General features: G+C 41.9%; 1 protein-coding gene across 1 annotated transcript in view; it reads right to left on the bottom strand.

Moving 5' to 3' along the window:
* WDR18 (WD repeat domain 18) overlaps window positions 1–21,973 on the bottom strand; it is a 75,092-nt gene extending 53,119 nt beyond the window's left edge. Inside the window, exons 1-2 of the mRNA XM_087703156.1 lie at window positions 21,665–21,973; window positions 9,821–9,931 (exon numbers count right to left, since the gene is read on the bottom strand). Of these exons, the coding sequence (XP_087559282.1) occupies window positions 9,821–9,931; window positions 21,665–21,940 (387 nt within the window). The 5' untranslated portion in view covers window positions 21,941–21,973. The remainder of the gene's footprint in view (window positions 1–9,820; window positions 9,932–21,664) is intronic.
* Between the last annotated feature and the right edge of the window lie 832 nt (window positions 21,974–22,805).

Genomic DNA, 22,805 nt, shown 5'->3' with positions numbered 1-22,805 from the left:
AGACAACAAAAGAGACGACCTTGTCAGAGAGAGAGCTGTCAAAGAATGGTACAAAGGGCATTATTCTGCACCTTGTTTGCAGGCTTCCTTAAAACATGAACCGGGGTGTTGCATGGCAACAAAGAATCACGGGACAGCTAATCTTCGCAAAGGAACACCTCCATATAGGCTGATATAAAGTCTGAAGCCAGGGAAAAGAAACCTGTTTAACTCCATCTCCCTCCTTAGAATAGAACAACAGAGTTGGAAGGAACCTTGGAGGTCTTCTAGTCCAACCCCCTGCTCAGGCAGGAAAACCTATACCATTTCAGACAAATGGTTGTCCAATCTCTTCTTTAGAAATTCCAGTGCTGGAACATTTACGACTTCTGGAGGCAAGTGGTAAATTAATTGTTAATTGTTACACTAGCAGGAAATTTCTCCTTGGTTCTAAGTTGCCTCTCTTCTTGATTAGCCCGCAGAACACAAAAATGCTTCGTAGACAAACAAAAGGAAACAAACTATCCTAAGTGGTGTCAATCTTGCATAAGATGCTCTGAGAGCCATTGCAGGCAGAGTACAGAATACAAACAAAAATGCTTTAAATAAATAAATGCTTTGTTTTGTTCTGGTTTTGGAATCGAGTGGATTGTGCCAGATAGTAAGTTATGATTAAGTCAATAAACTACCCTGGTTGCTGGTTTGCTTCCAGGTCCAATTTAAGGTGTTGGTTTTTCCCTTTTATGGCATAAGGATCGGTCTCGCCCCAATGGGATTAGTCTGCCCCACCCACTCTGGCAGAAGAGGTGTATTTTGGACCCTACCAGCCAAAATAATTTGGTTGGCAGAGTCCAGAAGAGCCTTTTCTGCCATGGCTATGGAGACTCTCAGTCATCAAGGTCATGGTGGTCTCAAGGATGCTTTTTCAAGTGGCAACTGGACTTTCTGGGTTTTTTTCTTTGAAGACATTTTGCTTCTCATCTAAGAAGCTTCCTCAGTTCTGACTGGATGGTGGGGGAATGGAAGGATTTATACTCCTTGCAGACAGCTGGTCATTTCTATTCTTTTAAAGAGTCCTTGAGGCCACTTGGAGGTTTATCTATGTCCTCTGGGTCAGCTGAGTAGTGCAAATAGTTCTTGGAACTGCTGAAAGGACTGTGTTGCAGATTGGAGATAGATGATGATGTATTCCTCCCCTTCTTGTTGAGATGGCTGCTCAATTTTGACATAGACGGCCTCTTTGACGCACGCCTCTTTCATACCAGTGGTCCTCCCTGTCCAAATTAGCAATAGCACTTAGACTTATATACAGCTTCATAGTGCTTTACAACCCTCTCTAAGCAGTTTACAGAGTCAACATATTGCCCCCAACATTCTGGGTCCTCATTGTATCAACCTCAGAAGGATGGAAGGCTGAGTCAAACTTTGCTTTCTTCAAAAGAGTGGCCTTTGTCTCTTCTGCCGTGGCTGCATGAAACTTTGTGCCCCTCGAGGTGAGATCTGCCCCCCCGCCACCTGCTTGGCCTTCCGAAAGGGCCCAAAAACCTGGCCTAATGGAAGCATCCCCCTTTGGAGGTGGTTAATAGATTACAAGATTCCAATTCCATTCTGTTTTTGTATTGGCCTCTTTTATCTAGCCTTAGTTCATTTTAAATGTTTTAATTCTTAATGCTGAAGGCTTTTCGTGTTCTAATTGTTTCTATATTGTATTTTTATACTGTTGTAAGCCACCCAGAATTTGCTTGACAGTGAGCTGTTGTTGTTAGTTGCGAAATTGTGTCTGACCCATCACGACCCCATGGACAACGTTCCTCCAGGCCTTCCTGTCCTCTACCATCCTCTGGAGTCCATTTAAACTCATGCCTACTGCTTCGGTGACTCCATCCAACCACCTCATTCTCTGTCGTCCCCTTCTTCTTTTGCCCTCCATCGTTCCCAGCATGAGGCTCTTCTCCAGGGAGTCCTCCCTTCTCATTAGGTGGTCAAAGTCTTTGAGTTTCTTCTTCAGGATCTGGCCTTCTAAAGAGCAGTCAGGGTTGATCTCCTCTAGGACTGACCGGTTGGATCGCCATGCAGTCCAAGGGACTCGCAGGAGTCTTCTCCAGCACCATAGTTCAAAGGCCTCCATTCTCTGTTGCTCAGCCTTTCTTACGGTCCAACTTTCACAGCCATCCATTGCAACTGGGAAAACCACAGCCTTGACTAGACACACTTTTGTTGGCAGGGTGATGTCTTTGTCTCTGACAGTGAGATGAATGGCATATACATTTAATAAAATATAGCTGGTAGTTTGAAGTGGACATTACAGGGATGTTAACCACAAGTCTTGTAGTACAGGTAGCCCTCGACTTACAACCATTCATTTAGTGACCAATAGCACTGAAAAAAGTGTCTTATGACATATGACTGTTATAACTGTTTTTCTTATGACTGTTTTTCACACTGATGACCGTTGCAGCGTTCTCATAGTTACCTGACCCAAATTTGGACACTGGGCAACTGACATGTGTTTGTGGCCGTTGCAGTGTCCCAGAGTCATGTGATCACCTTTTGTGACCTTCTGACAAGCAAACTCAATGGGGAGGCCAGATTCACTGAACAACTATGTTAGTACCTTAATGACTGTGTTACTAACTTAACACCTGCAATGATTCGCTTAATAATTGTGGTTAAAAAATTGTAAAATGGGGTAAAACTACACTTAACAACTGTCTTGCTTAGCCTGAACAACTTTGTGCTTGAGGCCAGAAATTTTGGGCTCAATTGCAAGTTGTAAGTCAAGGACTAGCTATCATTGTGCTAACAAAGCAAGGGATATAGTGTCTTAATTCTAAAAGTTTGAGGTGTAACAGGAGGAAGAGCAAACACAGAGAGCCTCGGAGGATGGCCACTCCCCAATTTCTTCCCCAATTAGAACATACTTGAGGTATTCAATCACAACATGCTCAAAGAGGTTGAAAGGAAGCATGGCAACGTTTTCATTACCTATTGTTCACCCAGGACGGATCTGAATTTGAAAGCACTCTAAATATTGCTGTTATAAAAATAACATTTGCACTCTTTTCACAGCGGATGGAAGGCTGTGGTATTCTAATTAACCCTGGGTGAGAGGCTGTAGAAGAGAGAGCATTATTTGGTGCAGACAAAAAAAAATGAAAAAAAAAAACAATGAAAAAGAAGACATCTGCAATCCTGGGAAGACTTTGCATTTAAATTATTCATCCTCTCTTGCCCACCCAGCATCCAGATATTTAAAAAAGAGAGAGAGAGAGAGAGAGAGAAAAGAATGGAAAAATGCCTTTCAAAAAACAGTCCGTGAAGCAAAGAAGGAATATGTAGCCAAGTGGAACAGAATCTTGAATGGGGTAATAAAATGTGGCATTAAATTTATGGGGTAGAAAAATATGAGGATAATATAAGGAGCTGTCACGTGCCAAGGATTATCTACTGATCTGATAGCAACTCTCCAGCATGAAGAGAGGGAGAAAAAAACCCCACATCGCTTCTTATCGTGTCTTCTTAAAAGAGAAGCGGGGCCTTTCAAAGTCCCTTTGTGGTTGTCACGCCTTCGCTTTCTCAACACTTTTCCCAAAAAACAGGGGAAGCTGAAGAGAAGTTGACGCTTGCCTCATGCTGAAATCTCTAGGGCAGGCCTTTTGAGAAGTGGATCAACCAGCAATCTTTTCAAGACCGCACACCTCACAAATAGCATGAAAGTGGCACTGTCTCCCACCTCAACTTGTCCACCAAACGTGGAGCGAGTAAGTGCAATTTTTATAGAGAGACCAGCACACTTGGCATTCGCAGGATCTTTCTGCTTATGTCAGGGGAAAACTTCTTGATGGCAGATTCTTCACAACAATGGAACAATCCCTTTAGCAAAGGCTGTCGATTCTCCATTCCTGGAAGTTTTAAGAGGCTGGAATTCTTGATGATTTTGAGCTCTATCTTCTCTTCTCTTCTCCTGACAATTATTTGTCTGAAATGGTATAGGGTTTCCTACCTGAGCAGGGCCTTGGCCTAGAATGGGGCTCACCTGTTAATCAGGGACCACTAAATTAATAATGTTAAATCCGGGGACTACTAATATGATCTGCCTAATGACTGGCTGGGTGGGCATGGCTAGGTGGTCATATGACTGTGTGGGCATGGCCAACTCAATGTCACTCACGACAAGGGGCACCTCACCAGCCTCTACTTACCCTTACCCTCCCAGCCACTCCTCGTCTGCCCACCCGGGCTCCTTAGGGCCCCAACAGGAAGCAGTTGTTGGAGCTAAGCAGCCACCATGAGAAAGAGTTGGCAAAACAGCTAGCTGTTCAAATTGGATCTGACGGAGAAGGAGGCTCAGCAGAAGCACCTCACTGAGCATAGGCTTTGCAAGCAGAGGGAAGACCTGCGGGAATGCAAGGCCAGGATGCTCAGTGGGCTGAGATGATCAGCCAGTTCCAGACCATGATGCAGTCCCACTGGAATGAGGCCCTCCGGCTCTTTGTCATCACCGGCGCTTCCCTCCAGACTTCGCCCAAAGCCCCGCACCAGGGGGCTGAAGGAGACCCCAAGTCGGAATTTGTTTCCCCCTCTGACCCGCACAAAAAGACCCCAAAGAGCGAGACCCTCTGCAGCAACACAAATGTTCATTGCACTTATCCGTAGTTTCAGGACCTCTGATTTAGTGCAATATACAAAATGCAAATAATTTTTCTGCGGACCACCAAAACTTTCTCATGGACCACCAGTTGGTGACTGCTGGCCTAGAAGACCTACAAGGTCCCTTCCAACAATGTAATTCTGTTCTGTTCAATATGTTATCTATTAGTTCCATGACTGAGCTGTAAATGACACTTCCTTCCTATAGATCAGGGGTATCAAACTGTTACATGCAGGCCACGCCCACCCCAGCTCCGTGAATGGGGAAAACGTCGCAAAATATGACGCAGTGAGTTTGACACCTGTGCTATAAATAAAGGAGCTATGCAATTCCTACATCAGTTATTTCTTGGAAAGATTTCTGAATAATCTTTGTGTCCCTTTGGAAGAATTCTATAGATGTTGTAGTAAACTTGTCCACTAAATAAGGAACCAAAGAGTTTGGAGCTAGATGCTATAAAATATCTACTTACCTAAATACCTACCGTACCTATCTATCTGGTTTGTATGCCCCCCATTCCACCTAGAGGCGACTCTAGTAATTAGTGTTACTGCACAATGCAGAGTTGTACAGGGAGTTCTCGACTTAGAACCATTTGTTTAGTGACCGTTCAAAGTTACAACAGCACTGAAAAAATGATGGTTTTTCACATTTATGACCATTGCAGCATCCCCATGGGTCATGTGATCAAAATTCAGGGATACTTGACAACTGGCATGTACTTATGACAGTTTACAATGTCCTGAGGTCATGTGACTGCCATTTAAATCCTTTCCAGATGGCCTCTGACAAGCAAAGCCAATGGGGAAAAAAATCAGATTTGCATAATTACTATAACTGCAGCAATTTGCTTAACAACTGGGTCAAAAAGGGTCATAAAATAGGGGAAAGCTTAGCAACAACAATTTGCAGTTTTATTTCCTGGAGCCCCTCCAAACACTAAGGGGCCATCTAGAATTAGCAGGGAAGGCCATTCATTAGCAATCCTATACACCACTCTTCCAGACTCCGTTTTACAGAAATTAACATGGTGTCGTGTCAACAGTGCTATCCCCACAAGAAGCTTCAGAGACGGTTAAAAGCATATTAGCAGCTCCAGCATCTGAAGGCGTAAAGCAGTTCCAGATCATGAATAGATTTTAAATAAACTAGAAGAACATCTTCATTAGTTACGGTATATAGTTTGGGTCTCCCTCATTTTACTCTGGGAATGTGCCAATTTGATCATTCCAGGGATAATAAGATCCATCATTTTCTTTGGAAGTGACTCTTCCAAAACAGGAAGCCTTGGATAGTGTTCCAGAAAGTTCCAGGGATAGAACATGGAATTCCACATGCCAATCTTTTGACTGGATCTTGATTTTTCTAACAGCAGAGTAGATTGCTTCCAGAGGTGATGGTCTCTTTTTTACTTAACTACTCTCTTTTTGGGACCCACTATATTTGCAGCTGTTGCACTCAATTAGGGATTAGGGAGTTGATTAGATGGATTTTAATGTACTTCCCAATTCATGGATCTTAAAAATAACACCCCACATTCTACACAAATTTTCAAATCCTCCGACTCAAATAAAACCTGATTTCATATTTCTCCAGGATGTTAAGGAGTACAGAGCCAAAAAGCACAGCAGCTTTACGTTTGCAGAGAGCAAATCCAGAGAGAAGAGAGACTGGGGAAGAGCAGTGAACCATGCTGAGATGTATTAAGTAAAATAAAATCGTTATAAAGAGTGGGGGGGGGGAGAGGAGAAATGGCATTTGTAGCTCCATTTAAAGGGGGGGGGGGAGATTACTGAGCAACAAACCATGGTGGTCTTCCAGGCCAGTTCAGAAGACTGTGCTTGGTTACCAAAGGCAAAACCATTTGGTATTGGTGTAATGTGTTTGGGCCAGTGGTGGGTTTATAATTTTTTTACTACCAGTTTGCTCATGCGTGAGCATGCGCTGGTGACGCTTCCGCACATGCGCAGAAGCATCCGGGCGGGTAGACAGAGCTTCCTGCCGCCACCACTACTGGCTTGCCAGATCTGGGCCAAACCGGGACCTTCTGTCAAGCAAAATCAACAGGAAAGCTAGATTCACTTATTAACCTAAGTGTTTCTACCTTAACTGTAGTGATTCCCTTAACAACTGTGGCAAGAAAGGTTGTAAAATGGAGCAAAAGTAGAGTAGAACGTCTAACTCCTTAGCATCAGAGCGTGTTAATAATAATAATAATAATATAAGAAATACTAATGCTGTGATAGTCATTTTGAAAAAATCCTTTCTAAGCGAGCACCTAGAAGCCAAGAGGAAAATACGTGCCACATTTCAAGTTTGTAGGCTTTACGGTTCTGGAGATTTCGTGATGCAGCATGAGTGGTTTTCACTTTTATATAGAGAGATTCGATTAAAAGAGTTGAGGGACTGATCATCTGCAGATGACACTAAATTAAGGGACTTGCTTATACTTTAAGAAAGAAAGAGAAGATTAAAAAAGGATTAGACTTTAGCAGTGGGTTGAAATCAATACGATGAAATTTAACAGGGAGAAACGCAAAGTCTTGAATTTGGCAAGAAAAAAGGAAGGCTGTTGGATGGGAAGGGATTTGGCTGTACTGTATGTGAAAAAGAACTAGGCTTTCTAAAAGATCACAAGTTGAACACGAGCCAACAAAATGAAACGGCTGCTAAAAAAGAAAACACGATGTTGGAAAGTAGCACCAGGAATACACAATCCTGATGATTGCGAAAAATAATTGCCCTACTCTGCTTTGCTATATTCAGATCCCACATAACACCATCACTCCAGTTCAACGGCGCACTGCAGTCATTGGCAAAGTGGAAGACGTTCAGAGACAGCAAGGGGACTGGAAATTAAGTCCTGCAAAGAATGGCTAGAGAGACCAAATGTGTTTATCCTGCAAACAAGAAGACAGAGGATGGGCACGACGGCAATTTTCCAAAACTAAAAAAAGAGTTTCAATGAAGAAGGGCATGGATTTGTTGTCAGGCCTGGATGCCCCCTCTTGCATTGTCTTGCTGATAAGCCAAAGGGTCCCCCCACCGGGGGGGGGGGGAATGGGGGAGAGGTGGTTAAGGTTTTGATTTTAACCTTCTGTATTAATCTCGTTACAGGATACGATCTTCTGATGAAGGGAGGTGGCATATTGTCAGGCCTGAAAGCCATCTTTTGCATTGGACCTTCAGGCCTGCCACATTTAATACTGTGGGAAAATACGAAGGGGGATTATATGAAATATGAGAGATATATAGTCTAAATAACATTCCTTTCTCAGAAAGTCAAGGCTACCTGACTCATCTGGAGTGGTGTGACTATGAGGCATCTCCAGCTGGGACAATTCCTGATTGGGCCATGTGATGGACATGTGGGTGCTGGGCAGAGACTTGGGACTTTCTTTTGGGTGGGGAAAACCTGGAAGCTTTCAGATTCGGGCTTTCCCAGATGTGCCAATATGACATCTCTAATACAAGGGAACTTTTGGGGAAACTCAAGCCTCAAAGTCTTCTTTCGTTAGTGGGTTTACTTGGAACCCTGGCACTTGTTCTTTACTGTCCAAGAGATCATAACTAATGAGTTGAAACCACAGGGAAATAGGATGCTTCACGAAGTGGCACAGTCTTTTTTACCAGAGATCTTCAAACAAACGCTTGGTAGCTAATCTGCCCAAACTACTTTAGCAGATCTTGCACCGAGTAGATTGGATGAGTTGATTTCTGAGCTTTTTTTGATCTCTATGACCTGGCCTTTCTGGTCTACACTGGTTCCCTCCAATAGATTACTGTTAGAGTTTCTATTTGCCTTTTGTCTTTGAAAAAAATTCAGAAGCTGCAGGTCCAGAATGCAGCAGTCAGGTTCCTGTGACATACTCCTCACTGGGGGCATCAACGCCAGTCCTGGATCAACTTCACTGATTATGAAATAAATCTATACACCAGAGCTGAATATTCTATCCTATTCTATCCTATTATTCTATTCTATCCTATTCCTATTCTATGTTCTATCCCATCCCATCCCAATTCTATGAATTTTGAAAAACTATTGTAAGCTGACTTTTCAGGGTGTACTTCATGCCATTTTTGATGGCTGTTTTAAGAATGGTGTTATAAGGATTGTTATTTACGGATTCATCCATTTGTTGTTAACAAAAGCGGTTAATAGTCAGGAGCTAACTTTAGTGGAAATAAGTGAGTTCTAAATAAAACAGATTAATACAAAATCAAACTGGAGATTAAGGCATCAGACTAGAAAACATGATGCTCTAGTCCCACCCATGATGAAATCCAGTCACTCTCTCAGGCCAACAGACTTCAGAGGGCTGTTGTTTTGGGGAAAATAGGAGGAGGAAGGCGTTATTAGGCATGTGCGCATCATGAATTATTTATAAAAATAACGAAGGCAGGAGATACACACACACACACACACACACACACACACACACACACACACACACACACAGAGTTTCCCTGAAAATATGACCTACCCCAAAAGTAAGCCTTAGCGTGATTTTTACACATGCACCCAATATAAGACCTATCCTCAAAATAAGCCCTAATTTTGGCCCCATCCACTCCAGGGTCCATGGGTAAAAATTAAGCTAGGGTGGGGATGGGGGGGGAAACTGCCCTACTACTTACCTTCGGACAGCTGCATCCAGACCTTGCACACCCCGACAATCCAGAGGCCTTCAGGAAAGCCTCGCTGGTTGCAGAAGAAGTTCCTGAAGGCTTCTAACAGTGAAAAGGAAGCCGTGGGCAACATGTGCAAGTGAGGAGAGTCAGTGGAAGACATCCCCCTGAAAATAAGACCTGGTGCCTTTTTTGGTGGCAACAAAAATATAAGAAGGTCTTATTTTCAGGGAAACACAGTATTATATATATATATATATATGTATGTATGTATGTATGTATGTACGTACGTACGTACGTGTATATATATATAGTTACCAGATACAAACACGCACGCACCCTAGTTCCTGCTGTCACTACATTAAAGAAAACCTCCAGGATCTCAGTGTGTATGGTTGAAGATCTTTAACTTTAGCAAATGTACTCTTAACAGAGGGGAGAACATCAAGTCCAATTCTTCCACTAGTCTTGTTTCGGCTTCTTAAACTTTCAGCCCGCTCTCTCCTTGAGCAGCTAAAACAATCAGACTGCATTCCAGGCCAATGCTACCAACTCCCTTACCTCCCAGAGGTAGATGCTTTCAGCAATACCTGCCAAGATGTAGAGACCATTGGGAGCAGCTGTCAGGCAAGCCACTGGGCCAGGGCATATTATCTTCTGCTGGAGTTGATCCTAGAGACACAGAAAAAGAATGCCGATGAGCACGGATACATGCGTGACCTGAAAAGGGTTTCGACAGGGATCAGAGGGAGCAAGCCCTACCTGACAAACAAAAGGAGAAGACAGAGTGTGTGCCAGGCTTGAGAGGGAGAAATTGTCACTCACGGGTGGAACGCACACTTGAGTTGCACGCAGAATATTCCAGATTCAATCATCCGGTTAAAAAAAGGACCAGGCAGAAGGTGACAGAAAACCCTCTCTGTCTGATCTATAGATGCTAAGCGAAGAATATAAGATAAACATGTACAATTAGGATGCTGTAGTTAAGACTAGAGGCATCCAAAATAACCCATCTGTTTCCCATTTACAACATAGGCTTGGAGATGCATTAAGGAAGTCCACAAATGAGACACTAAGTCAGTGACTCTCTCCTGCTGCTGCTCCCCTGCATTTGGAGAGTAATTATTTTCAACCTTGGAGCTGCAGAGTTAATCCAAATGCAGTCATTAGCGCGGATGGAAATTCCCCTTTCTTAGGACTCCTCTATTTAAAACCATTCTTGCATTAGAAGGGAATGCGCCTCTTAAGACACACCTTATCCCAATTAATTTCTTGTTGAATGAACCCCTAAATAATCAAGCTGCAGCATTAAAAGGAGCAAAAATATCTCTCTGCTTGTTTCTTAGTCTTTATGCTTGACCAAATGCCAACGCTAAATTGCACCTAAACCAGAACTCATACAAACAGGATTACAAGTGTTCTGTGCCTTCCATACAATCTAAAGATTGTCAACTCTAAATCTTCCAGGTGTAAATACTCCAGATTTGGGTGATGGCCCATTTAAAGAGAGAGGTAAATTCACAGAAGGTAAATCTTAATTATCAGAGGCCAAGGTAGCGACTAAGTAGAACATTGGGATTTCTTCATCCCCGAGATCCAACAAAGCAATTTTTATGTTCATAAAAGGCACAGCAGCGGAATGTTAGCAATACCTAATTCTGTCCCTGTTGAGGCATAGAAACATTTTAGTATTTTTAAAATAAGAGGTAATGTTGATGAGCTGCATTAAATACATATTTAACACTGGGGCCAATATGTTATTTGTCTTTAAAATGAACGGAGACCCAGAAATGCATTAAAGTTTTTGGCTGTATCCGAGTGGATTTGGTTTAAATCAAATCAATTGCGATGTGGTTTTCCCATCTAGCTCAGCAAGAAGTTGTGCTTTGAATGTCAAGATGCTTTATTCTTTAAAGTGTTCCTGAGTTTGTTTTTGGAATGATACCGGTGTGTATATTACATATGAAGGGTTTTTTTTAAATGATGTTTCTGATCTTTAGCTGCTGAGAGCCTTCAGCGATAAGGAGTGTACAAATATATAAGGAACATCAATTTTTCAAAAGGAAAAAACCCTTTCATAAATTGCTTCTTCAAAAAAGGACTTTCTAATGTGATTCACTTTTGGTTTATAGAATAGAAGAGTTGGAAGGGATCTTGGAGGTCTTCTAGTCCAACCCCCTGCTGAGGCAGGAAACCCTATACCATTTCAGACAAATGATTATCCAATCTCTTCTTAAAAACTTAGAGTGTTGGAGAATTCACAAATTCTGGAGGCAAGTTGTCCCACTGATTAATTGTTCTAACTGTCAGGAAATTTCTCCTTAGTTCTAGGTTGCTTCTCTCCTTGATTAGTTTCCACCCATTGCTTCTTGTTCTACCGTCAGGTGCCTTGGAGAATAGCTTGACTCCCTATTTTCTATGGCAGCTCCTGAGATATTGGAACACTGCTATCATGTCTCCCCTAGTTCTTCTTTTCATCAGACTAGATATATCCAATTTCAGCAACCATTCTTCATATTCTTCTTTAAAGAGCCAAGGTGGCGCAGTGGTTAAATGCAGCACTGCAGGCTACTGCTAGATCAGCAGGTCAGCGGTTCAAATCTCACCGGCTCAGGGTTGACTCAGCCTTCCATCCTTCCGAGGTGGGTAAAATGAGGACCCAGATTGTTGGGGGCAATATGCTGACTCTCTGTAAACCGCTTAGAGAGACCTGAAAGGCCTATGAAGCGGTATATAAGTCTACTGCTATTGCTATTGCTATATGTTTTAGCCTCCAGTGGCCCATCTTTGTTGCTCTTCTCTGTACACTTTCTAGAGTCTCAACATCTTTTTTACTTCGTGGCGACCAAAACTGGATGCAGTATCCCAAGTGTGGCCTTACCAAGGCATTATAAAGTGGTATTAACACTTCATGTGAGCTTGATTCTTGATTATAACCATATATTATTCAGTGTCTGGACAGATTGCCAAAATGTCTTCTGATTTTTCTTCTACTTTTTCTCTTTGTTCCACTCTTTTTTCCTCTCCTTTTAAGGATATTATACAATATTTTGAGAGCTGCAGTCATCTCAACTGGAAATGAAACGTTTCTTTTCTCGTGTTGTTTTTCTTTCCTGTTTTATCATATTCTATCGCATCCAATTTTACTTTTTTCGTTCTATTGGTTTTTTCTTTATTGTTGGATTGCATTTAGCTAATTTCTATTCAGACAGTTAACAATTACTAAAGTGCTACTCACAGCAAGATGATGTTGTTTTTTTTTACTACAAGACTACTTTATAATACACATTAAGATATACTTCAGCTCTTACAAAAATTGATATTGGAATGATATTTATTTATGGACCATCAGAATTCATTTAACATAATTTAGGCTTAAGATAAAAGGGTTGAAAGAATGTTTCTATGGATACTGCTAGATGGGAATCATTAAATCTTACCTCTTGAGGTAGGAAAAACAATTTTTAAATTGAAATTGCAGGGTACTTTATATTTTGTATAGAATTCCTTATAGACACGTTTTGAAAACTCTGTAGTGTTTCATATATTTCTATGTGGTTTTCTAATTCCAGTTATCTTTGAAGAAGATGCAATTGTCAATTCAAGATGAGGGTTTCATTTTTCCAAATCGTGAGTACTATGCATGCCTTTCAACTGGCACCAAATTCTGCTCATTTCAGGCAGCACAAATTCTTCATCCTGGGCACTTTTGCAATATCTGTACAGTATACAGAAAGTCCTCAACTTATGACCGCAATTGAGCCCAGAATTTCCATTGCTAAGAAAGGAAGTTGTTAAGTGAGTTTTGCCCCATTTTATAGACTTTTTGCCACAGTCGTTAAGCGAATCACTGCATTTGTTAAATGAAAAATTTGGTCATTTAATGAATAGATGATGAATAGAATAGAATAGAATCTGGCTAGGAAGGTTAAAAATTGCATCACTCCAGGACAGTGCAATTCATGCTAGTTACCAAGCACCCTAATTTTGATCTTGTAGTTGTGGGGATGCTGTGATGGCTATAACTGTGAAAACCAGTCAGAAGTCATTTTTTTAGTGCCATTGTAACTTCGTATGGTCACTGAACCAATGGTTGTAAGTTGAAGACTGCCTGTATGATGGCTTAAGTAATTGGACAATTTCAAAATCAAGATATTTTAAAATTTGTTTATATAAATTCTCCATTACTGTTGGATTTCATACTATCCTATTTCTGGAACAGTGGATTTAATCCTTTTCCTCGTGCTAAATTGAGGCATGATGGTACAATAGCCCAGATCTCAAAACTGATTTAAAAATGACTTTACGGAAGGTATCAATTAATGCTGCGAACCTTATATTAGCTCAACTGGCAGTTGATAACAAGGAGTTTTAATTTCTATGTTATGAGATATATGGTAGTAAATATCATGTGTCAGCTGCCATCCTGTGGCAGCATCTACAATTACATTAACTGCCATCTCAATTTGCACCAGAGGCATTTTCAGCCTTAAAGGCATCTAAGGAATTAGATGGGATCATTAAATCCTATAAGACCATGAAAGTCCAGACTTTATAAATAGCTGTTATCAAATCAATCTGATATGAAAACTTTAAAGTGAGAATGCAATAAGGAACGCCCTCCCAATTTGCTCACACCAGAAAGAAAATGTTTTAACCTCAATATCAAACATCTCATTAGATCTTCGATTACAGCTTATGCGACAAAGAAATAATTACTTCAAACCAGCTGGATCCCACAGCATTTGTGCAGAAAAGGGATAAATAAAATCACCAGAATAGCACTTCATGAAAATATACAATGTTGTAAAGTCCTAAAAAGGGACGTGGTAGCTCAGTGGATAAGATGCTGAACTTGTCGATCAGAAAGGTCAGCGGTTCAAATCCCTAGCACCACATAATGGAGTGAGCTCCTGTTACTTGTTCCAACCTCTGCCAACCTAGCAGTTAAAAAATGCTAGTAGAAAAATAGGGACCACTTTGGTGGGATGGTAACAGAGTTCCATGGGCCTTCGGCATTTAGTCATGCCGGCCACATGACCACGGAGATGTTTTCGGACAGCGCTGGCTCTTTGGCTTTGAAACGGAGATGAGCACCGCCTCCTAGAGTCGGGAAGGACTAGCACATATGTGCGAGGGGAACCTTTACCTTTAAAGTCCTAAAAACAGAGAGGACAGCAGAGACAGAAGGCGGGTATCATGGGAAAGGAAGATGCAATCGAGAGGTAGAGTAAATGGACAGGTGTAGGTGGTGCAGAGAAGGCAGGTTTGGGAAGAGTGGACGAGCCCAGATGGGTAAGCAACAGTTGAATCTGTGTGATAGAAATGAAGGAACCTAAGGAAAAGATGCTGAGAACAACCCAAGGGTGCTTTTTCAGGAGGCAACTGGACTTCCTTGTTTTTTCTTTGAAGACCTTTCGCTGCTCATCCAAGAAGCTTCTTCAGCTCTGACTTGTTTATGTTTGTTGTTTATGTTTATTCCATTTGTATGCCGCCCTATTCCCGAGAGACTCAGGTCGGCTTACAGCAGGGGAGAAGGGGAATACAAACAAAAAAAACCAAGCAAGTTAAAACAAAGCAACAGTCGCAACAGTTTAAGTGGGGCCAGGAACTCATCAGCCCCAGGCCTGCCGGAACAGCCAGGTCTTAGTGGCTTTGTGGAAAGCCGGAAGGATCGTGAGGGTCCGGATCTCCACGGGGAGCTCGTTCCAGAGGGCCGGAGCAGCCACAGAGAAGGCCCTCCCCCGAGGGATCGACAGTCGACATTGGCTAGCAGATGGTATTTGGAGGAGGCCTAATCTGTGGGGTCTAATTGGTCGTAGGGAGGTGATTGGCAGGAGGCGGTCTCTCAAGTATGCCGCCCTACTATGCCGACTTCTTGGATGCTTCTTGGATGAAAAGCAAAACGTCTTCAAAAAGTCCAGTTGCCTCCTGAAAAAAGCACCTTTGAGACAACCATGACCTGGATGGCTGTGAATCTCTACAGACCTATGCCAAGAACGCTGACAGATGGGCTGGTATGCAGGCCACATGGAAGGGGACACCCATCTGCATGGCAGATTATTTGCCTTTCTCTCAGATTTGTCTTGGCTAAAATCTGAATTAACCTGGGTAATCATTGTTTTGCTCTGGCAGCAAAATGTGTATTTATTTTGCACACATCGCTGCTTCAAACGTCTGGCACAAACGAAATGATGGGAAAATAAATTCTCAATAATTAAACTGTTGAGAAGATCTGTTAATATCTGATTCTTCCCTGTTCCCGACTATCTTTCTCCTTATTATCACAGGTAAGTTGTAACAGACAACCCTCAAGAAAAGCAGATGTCAGCCCAAGAAGGGAAGTTACCCCTGCTTTAAGGCATTCACTTGCCACTCCTGTAATAAACAGAAGGTGAGGATTTTGGCCCTGGGTGAAACTACTGTATAAGCCCCATTCTTTCGGCTCTAACACAATCCTTCCTAAGCAATGGAGACAGAAGAGACTTTTTACTGGGATGGCATCACCTTGCCTCTGCTTCTTTTTCAGAAGGTATTTCTTGGAAAGAAAGAAAGAAATTCTTTTGGGGGGAAAGGATTTTTGGAAATTCTGGATTTCAATTTCCATCATCCATCCATCAGCTTCAACTCTATTCCCCCTACTGTTTAGGACAGGGGTCGGCAACCTTAAACACTCAAAGAGCCATTTGGATCCGTTTCCCACAGAAAAGAAAAGACCGGGAGCCACAAAACCTACCAGGGGTCAAAAAGCTCAATAAATCACATGTCGCACATTGGCGGTTATGAAAAATATTTTGAGTGACTGAGCCGCAGCAGAGGGATGAAAGAGCCACATGTGGCTCCAGATCCACGGGTTGCTGACCCCTGGTTTAGGACCAGTGAGATGTCCCCCAAGACATTACAAAGTCAGCACCAGATAGTTTTCTGGATACTGTGAGGGGGGGTGTCTATTGTCCTATGCTTTGCAGCAGGTTTAGCGAATTTGGGGGGGGGGGGTAGCCGCAATATGTCACGTAATGCCACTGTGACAACGTTTGACACCCCTGCTTTACAGTAATGGTCCCAACCATTTCACATTTTGAGGACTCACAGCAGTGGGAATGGATAAAATGAGGGGGGGACGGAAGGTAGAGATAATCATAATAATAATAAAAAACATGTACCACTTTGTGAGAAGCGGAATCAATTGGTAATTGACTATGAAGTAGGCTTTAATCATAAATAAAATGACCAAATTATAGTGAAACACAGCTTCTGCAAAACCTTCATTTTCCAAAATTCTCAGCAGCGGACATGCTGGCTGGAGAATTCTGGGAGTTTAAATCTAGACATTTTGCAGAACATCCAGATTGAGGTTGACATTACTTGAGGCTGACATTACATCAGAAAGAATTAACAAAACTCAATATATATAAATGAGTACTAGCAGCCAATCTGTTTATATAAAGAGAAGTTCTGTTTGTCAACAGAGGGATAAAAGTATTAGCATAGGGTTCCATGACTTTCAAAGACTACAGGCAACATTTGGGTGGATGTTCTTATAGTCTTACCAAATATACCACTGCAAGAGAGAGAATATCCTTTTTTAAGCATCTTACAATCTGGACAGAGGCACATGGAACAATGAAGAATATGAACAGGATCATAGCCATTATTTTACTGTACACCACAGGCAACCAAATATGTAGGTACTGCTAGCTGGGAAGGTTATTATCACATTTGAAGGTAATCAATTTTAAGTTTATGGTGAGGAAGGCTGAAACAAGAAGTAGATGAGGCCAGAAGAGGCAAACACTGGCAGTGGACAATACATTCTGAGCCTGATACACCTTCTTCTCCCTGCTTGATATAGGTAGTCCTACGACTTACAATCGTTTATTTAGTGATTGAAGTTTTAGTGACACAGAAAACAAGTGACTTGCAACCAGTACTTGAACTCACGACCATCCCAATGTCTCTGTAGTCAAATGATCAAAATTCTGGTTCTCGGCAACTGGATTGTATCTATGACAGTTGCAGCCTCCTAGGGGTCATGCAGTATGATTGCCATTTGCAACCTTCACAGCTGGCTTCTGACGAGCAAAGTCAATAGGGGAAGTCAAATTTGCTCAATGACTATGTGATTCATTTAACAATTGCAGTGATTTGTGTAACAACCGTGGCCAGAAAGGTTTTTAAATTGTGCATGATTCATTTAACAACTGCCTTGTTTAGCAACAGATCCCAATTGTGGTTATAAGCTGATGACTACTTCTTTTCTTCTATTCATAAATAAGTCAATAAATGATGACTAGATTAATCATGAGCTAAGGTATCCTATGAATATAATGTATGAGCAACCTGTTATTCTGGAGTCAGGTGGTGCTGAGCTCATAAAATAAATAAATCTCTTTTTCCCAATGGGAAAAAAATTCTAGCTGTGAAGCAGAGAGAACTAGCTTTTACCAGATTCAATCAAAACCAGGCTGAGGGAAGCATTTCCAAGTGAGACTGTCCATCTCACTTGGAAAGAGGTTGCAATTCAGTGTTTCTGCTTTGCAGGTACAAAATTCTAATCCCTGGTCAGCAGAACTGTGAAAAACTCCTACTGTATCTTGGACAGTTGTTAACACATTAGACAACTAATGAACTAGATGGATGAATGTCTAGATTCTATTTCAAGTGTTTCTTATGGGATGTATACATTTAGAATTCATATGTAGAAACAACTTCTGCATATATGCACGCATATAAGGTAAAGATTCCCCTCACACATATGTGCTAGTCATTCCCAGCTCTAGCGGGTGGTGCTCATCTCCATTTCAAAGCCGAAGAGTCAGCGCTGTCCAAAGACGTGGTCATGTGGCTGGCATGACTAAATGCCGAAGGTGCACGGAACACTGTTACCTTCCCACCAAAGTTGGTTCCTATTTTCCTATTTGTATTTTTAGGTGCTTTTGAACTGATAGGTTGGCAGAAGCTGGGACAAGTAACGGGAGCTCACTCCATTATGCGGCACTAGGGATTCAAACTGCTGACCTACCGACCTTTCTGATCGACATGCTCAGCGTCTTAGCCACTGAGCCACAGCTCATATGTGTGTGTGTGTGTGTGTGTGTGTGTGTGTGTGTGTGTGTCACACACAGTTGCAAGAAAAAGTATGTGAACCCCTTGGGATTACATGGAGTTTTGCATGAATTGGTCATAAAATGTTCTCTGAACTTCATCTAAGTCACAATAGAAAAACACAGTCTGCTGAAAATAATACTACACAAACATTAGATGTTGACATGGTTTAATTGCACATAACATATAAACATTCAGAGTGCAGGGAGGAAAAAGTATGTGAACCCTTGGACTTAATAACTGGTTGACCCTCCTTTGCCACCAATAACCTCAACCAAATGTTTCTTGTAGTTGCAAATCAGACCTGCACAATGATCTGGAGTAATTTTGGACCACTCCTCTTCACAAAACTGTTTCAGTGTAGCAATATTCTTGGGATTTTTGGTGTGAATCGCTCTCTTAAGGTCATGCCACAGCATTTCAATCGGGTTTAGGTCAGGACTCTGACTGGGCCACTCCAGAGGGCGTATTCTGTGCTGTTGAAGCCATTTTTGTGTTGGTGCTGACTTATTTGTATGCTTTGGGTCATTGTCCTGTTGCATCATCCATCCTCTGCGGAGCTTCAGTTGGCGGACAGATGGTCGTACGTTTTCCTGCAAAATGTCTTGATAAACTCTGGAATTCATTTTCCCATCAATGACAACAATCCGTCCAGGCCCTGAGGCAGCAAAGCAGCCACAAACCATGATGCTCCCTCCGCCATGTTTTACAGTGGGGATGAGGTTTTGATGTTGGTGTGCTGTGCCTTTTTTTCAAACTTCAAACGTGCTGCAATGGCTTCCTCCGTGGTGTCCTCCCATGTACTCCATTCTTGTTTAATGTTTTCCTTATTGTAGATGTGTCAACAAAAATGTTAGCATGTGCCAGAGATTTCTGTAAGTCTTCTTTACCTCATGAAGCATTCTGCGCTGTGCTCTTGCAGTCATTTTTACAGAACGACCACACCTAGGGAGAATAGCAAGAGTGCTAAACTTTCTCCATTTGTAGACAGTCTGTCCTACCGTGAACATCAAGGCTTTTGGAGATACTTTTGTAACCCTTTCCAGCTTCATGCAAGTCAACAATTCTTGATTGTAGGTCTTCTGAGAGCTCTTTTCTGCGAGGCATGGTTCACATCAGACAGTGCTTCTTGAAACCAGTAAACCCACAACAAGTGTGTGTTTTAAAGGGCAGAACAGCTGTCAGCAACACATTTTAATATCATCACACTGATTGGAGTCAAGGTTGGCTCACTCCTGGCTCCAATTAGCTCTTGGGAGACGTCATTAGGCTAGGGGCTCACAAACTTTTTCCTCCCTGCACTGTGAATGTTTACATGTTATGTGCAATTAAACCACGGCAACATCTAATGTTTGTGTAGTATTATTTTCAGCAGACTGTGTTTGTCTATTGTTGTGATTTGGAGGAAGTTCAGAGCACATTTTATGACCAATTCATGCAAAACTCCACGTAATCCCAAGGGGTTCACATACTTTTTCTTGCAACTGTATATGAGGCTCTGAATCTTGAGGAACTTTTTCACATCAGAAATGGGAATAGCTTGGGGGCAAATGAGGAAGGGAATTATTACTGGAGCCTTCTTATATGGGCCACCCTACGAAGAAATTTGAATCAGAGAGGTGCTAGGAAAAGAGGTTCCTACTGAAAAAACTTTATGCTAGTGATTCTTTCTGAAAATACTTGCACAAGGGGAGAAACTCCCACATGGAGTATATAATTAAACTTTTCTAACAAGATTTTTGTTCTTGAATTTGTCTTCAGAATAAAGATCTCTGTGGAGAGTACTCCGGGAACATTAGAACAATTTCCCAAAGAGAGATATTTTAATGGGGTATTTCTACACATGGAGCTTTAGCATCTTCAGTGAAGGAACCATACAGCAACTCTTAAAAAGGTTACTGTGGAAGACTTATATCTCAGGCCCTCGGGTTCAAATTTCCTCTCATCCTCCAAAAGTTTTCACAAACTTTGGATCCGACTCTCTCTTTTGATTCAGCCTACTAGACAAGGTTATATTTTGGGGAAAAAAACTTTCAGGATTATATTATTATTCCTATTATACAGGGAAATGACTGTCATCTTGAACTCCAGAGAAAAAGGTAGACAATAAAAATAAAGCATATAAATACATGCGGATGTATACAGGTGGTACTCGACTTACGTCCACAATTGAGCTCAAAATTTATGTTGTTAAGTGAAACATTTGTTAAGTAAGTTTTGCCCCATTTTATGACCTTTCTTACCACAGTTGTTAAGTAAATCACTGTAGTCAATGAGATAGTAACCCAGTTGTTAAGTAAATCTGGCTTCCCCATAAACTTTGCTTGTCAGAAAATCGCCAAAGGTGATCACATGACCTTGGGAAACAGCAATGGTCATAAGTATGAACCAGTTGCCAAGTATCTGAATTTTGATCACATGACCATGGAGATGCTGCAAAGATCATAACTGGGAAAAACGGCTATAAGTCACATTTTTCAGTGCCCTTGTAACCTTCAACAGTCTCTAAATGAACTGTTGTAAGTCAAGGACTACCTGTAGTTATGCATGCACGCATACATGTGTATTTATATCATATATATTTGTGCATCTACTATTTTTATTATCAATCTTTTAGGTTGCCGACTGACTTGCCCTCTTTCAAGATCTATCAAGATCCCATGAAGTGTTAATACCACTTTATAATGCCTTGGTAAGGCCACACTTGGAATACTGCATCCACTTTTGGTCGCCCGGATGCAAAAAAAGATGTGAAGACTCTAGAAAGTATACAGAGAAGAGCAACAAAGATGATTAGGGGACTGGAGGCCAAAACATATGAGGATCGGTTGCAGGAACTGGGTATGTCTAGTTTAATGAAAAGAAGGGCTAGGAGAGACATGATAGCAGTTTTCAATATCTCAGGGGCTGCCACAAAGAAGAGGGCGTCAAACTATTCTCCGAAGCAATGGGTGGAAACTAATCAAGCAAAGAAGCAACTTAGAACTGAGGAGAAATTTCCTGACAGTTAGAACAATTAATCAGTGGAACAAATTGCCTCTTTGTCTTTAAGAAGATGTTGGATAACTATTTGTCTGAGGTCGTGTAGGATTTCCTGCCTAGGCAGGGGGTTGGACTAGAAGACCTCCAAGGCCCCTTCCAACTCTGTTTTTCTTCTTCTACTCAACATAATGCATATTAATACCTACACACGACTATAGTATACGATAGTATAGAAAAGTATAACGAGCGCTAGGGAAGTCAAATACTTCCCGGAATAATATCTGCCTACCGAAAGTCACTCCTCATCCTCCGCCTTACCTTCCTCTGGAGCTCCCAGGCTCCCACGCAGGCCTTGCCCAGCTGCGCCCCGAGAAGATGCTCCCCGCTTAGCAGCGTCAGCCCACGAGGAGCGCAGCAACCCCCGCGGTATCCGGCTACCGATGCCCCTGAGCCCACTTCCCACACCGAGCAGCAACCGCTACTCGAGGAGTTCGAGGAGGAGCCGCCGCTCCCGGGTCCCAAAGAGGTCTCACCCGCCGCCGCCACCACTGCCACTTCCACGGGGCCCCCTAGACCCCCGCCGGCGACCGCCATCTTGGCCGACACGCCGGACCGCCCCGACACACACCCGCCTCCTCAATCGTGCGCAAGCGCAGAAGGAAATCGCGGTCTCGAGGAGGCAAGTTGTTGATCATAGAGGTGAAAATACTACACCAAACTTCCGCCCTCGAGAATTGTAGATCTAAGTAGCTGAGAATAAGCTTTCCTGTCAGACTGGGAAAGACTATTGCAATAACAATAACGAATATTGGGTGTTAATAAATTCTGGAAAGACGGGACCTCATACAGCACAATATTTTACTTTTCTGCTGTATTGATGTGCATTCGGTAGAGAATCAGAACACTGCTAGCTATGATATAATACACTATTTTGCAACATTGGCAACTTTATAAAAGATGAGTGGACTTCAACTCCCAACATTCCACAATCAGCCATGCTGGCTGAGGAAAGCTGGGAGTTGAAGTCCACTCATCTTATAGCGTCCAAAGTTGAGGCTCTGGCAAATACATTGTGTGGCTGTCAGATCTACAAATTCAAAAACTATTTTTCAGTGGTAGGCATCCTGAAAACTGAAAAATTAGGATGTCTGTAAATCCGAATCAAAATATTTCACATTTGTTTGTAACTTTTTGTTTGAAGTGTAGGTTTCCTAAAATACATGCAACAATCAAGTATTAAATGGTACTAAATAGCACAACCTAGGCATTCACACTCAATAATATAAATAAAATGGCAGAAGGGAATATAAAAACATCACTTTTGTTGATCATAGCAAGGGTACTGCCGCAATTATTACAGTGTAGAATTAAATTATATATGTCTCTTACAGACATAGTACTTCTTAATGTAACATATCCTCGGGATGAATGAAAGGCTTTATCTTCCAGACTGAGTTGG

The sequence above is a fragment of the Thamnophis sirtalis genome, unplaced genomic scaffold, assembly GCF_051295495.1.
Source record: "Thamnophis sirtalis isolate CommonGarterSnake01/CBP01778 unplaced genomic scaffold, rThaSir2_p1.2 scaffold_1, whole genome shotgun sequence".
NCBI classification, from domain to species: Eukaryota; Metazoa; Chordata; class Lepidosauria; order Squamata; family Natricidae; genus Thamnophis; species Thamnophis sirtalis.
This window is presented reverse-complemented; position numbering and strand designations above follow the sequence as displayed.